Source organism: Perkinsus marinus (assembly GCF_000006405.1).
Source record: "Perkinsus marinus ATCC 50983 genomic scaffold scf_1104296964164, whole genome shotgun sequence".
Lineage (NCBI taxonomy): Eukaryota > Perkinsozoa > Perkinsida > Perkinsidae > Perkinsus > Perkinsus marinus.
The window spans coordinates 11514-13704 of NW_003204784.1; the positions used below are offsets into that span (position 1 = coordinate 11514).

The window sequence follows — 2191 nt, forward strand, 5'->3', positions numbered from 1 at the left end:
TTCTTCGAGTGAGAGAGTAATTTTTGGGGGGAATTTCGTGGCGCGTGAGGGTAATTGACGATGACAGATTTACAAACATGCAGTGTTTGATCGGCTCGGGGCCGCTACGGATGAGGTGGATAATTTACTGTTGAAATTGAGTGATGATAGAGGGTATGAATTGAGGGGGAGGAGGGAGGAAGGGAAGGCGAATGTTTGGTGAGTGGGATGGGAATAGGCCTGTTGCAAGTAGCGCGCGCCCGAATAATCGATTATGTCTGGATGTGAGTTGAGGAGTTCCCTATACAGTGTTGGAGGTATTTATGTTTGCTCTTCTCAGCCGAGCTCAGTGGTTTTCTCGCTTTACACCAGAGTTTTCTCAAATTTCCTTCAGAATTTTCACACTGTCACCATTGGTGACTCACCAATAGTGTGGAGAAAGGAGAAAATGAAATTTGTGAGGAAATTTGGTGAGATTTTTATTGGCCATTGTTCACTTCTACCCCGATTATTATGACCAACGAGGAATTTCTTGAGAAGAAAGTGAACATATATTCGAACACTGTTCACCAACCCATGTAGTTGATGATGTGCATATTTTTTTCTGTAGGGTTAAACCATGTCGTGGGAGGAGTTTGAAAACGAGGCTGTCATGTCTGTTACATTCCGACCTCCTCACCACATGCATAGCAATTGATGAGATCGCGTTCCCCTCCAGAGCGGAGGTGTTGACAGTTGAGGTGAAGGGGGGGCAGTGTTGGAGTAAAAATGATATATGCTCGATTTCATCAGCTGAGTTTAAGGAGTTTCCTCAATAATTACAGGAAGAAGTAGACGCAAACCAGAAAGAATTTCCGAAATTCACTGCGAATTTACATATGATCAGCGGCACATGTAGCTGACCATGTGCATATTTCCCCTCCCACCCTGAGCGTAGGTTGTGTTCAGGAGACAACGCCGTTCTCTTCAATTGTGAGAGCGTCGGTGAAGATGAAGTTGACTATGAGAAGGAGGGAAGTTGTGGTGAGGAAAAGATGGTAAGAGGCTGGTGGTCGTGGAGGGAGGGGAGGATACTTGTATAGAGATATATGATTTGAATTTTTGGACGCTTTCATCTTGTGACGCTGAAAAGGAGGAAATTGCTGACAGTAAATACCTTATGATGGTTTCATATCGATGTAGGATAGCCCTGCACTATGTCTATTCGTCTGGGGAGAAAATATTATAAAACATGATTGTAAAATAATCTTAAGTTTTCATTGAGTTTTATTCTGACGGGTTCTGAGCTTCAGGTTTGTTAATGAACAGGAGGGGTTCGCCGTGGTCCACTTGAGGAGTATAATTGATAAGGTTGGAGTTGACTCACGCACACCGCAGATGAATCTGGTAAGTTAACGGCCATTGGACGTGTTGGCTGAGGATGCTTTTCAGGAGGATGTTATTATTTTGCTGCTACCAATGAGTGAAAATGTGACATTCATGACGAGAGTTATGGAGTTTGATCCGGATACAAATTTGGTGGGAAAAGTAGCTCTGCTGGGAATTGAACCTGAGCCGTGTTTAGATTGGTTTCAAGTTGTTGGAGATGACCACCGCACGATTTGGTCTGAGACAATTGGATGATTTCGAGGCAATGTTGTCGTCGCCGGAGACAGTTAAAGGGCTAGAGCCTTTGCCGAAGCCTCTGTGAGTATTTGCTTGCTCATTAGCTCAGTATAGGGGGAAAATATGCACATGTTTAGTGACAATATGGAAATTCTAGGAGGAAATCTTGGGAAATTGTCGCTGGGTTCTATACATTTCTACCCGAGTTCGTATGTAAACTTGTAAAATCCGTGAGGAAACTCCGGAGCTCAGTCGAGGAAAGGGAAAATATATTCCTACTCCAACACAGTGATGAGCTCGCTCAGAACGCAAAGCTTGACCGCTTTGAATCAACGTCGACTCCTCCCCAATAGAATCAAGAGGAGCTCGTCATTGGAGCTGTTGAGCATCGGATGGATCCAAGATGCGAGGGAGAGATGGATAAGGTTGGTCCGATGTGGTATACTGGGTTTGTGAAAATTAATCAAAAATTGACGGAAAATCTTCCCTGGGTTTTTTACGTTAGCGGAATGATAACTAAATGCGGAAAGAAGAGTGCGGCTTCGAGAGTTGCGCATTTATCACGTGTTTTACGCGTTATCCACTACTCACATGCCTTTATCGTGAA

The 2191-nt window shown here is 44.0% G+C and overlaps 1 protein-coding gene across 1 annotated transcript in view; it reads left to right on the plus strand.

Moving 5' to 3' along the window:
* The window catches only part of Pmar_PMAR022207 (hypothetical protein), a gene marked incomplete at both ends in the record, with an annotated part of 2282 nt that extends 613 nt beyond the window's left edge, over window positions 1-1669 (plus strand). The window contains 5 exons of the mRNA XM_002770920.1: window positions 590-719; window positions 928-1016; window positions 1272-1365; window positions 1411-1497; window positions 1544-1669. Coding sequence (XP_002770966.1) covers window positions 590-719; window positions 928-1016; window positions 1272-1365; window positions 1411-1497; window positions 1544-1669 — 526 coding nt within the window. The remainder of the gene's footprint in view (window positions 1-589; window positions 720-927; window positions 1017-1271; window positions 1366-1410; window positions 1498-1543) is intronic.
* Window positions 1670-2191: the final 522 nt, after the last annotated feature.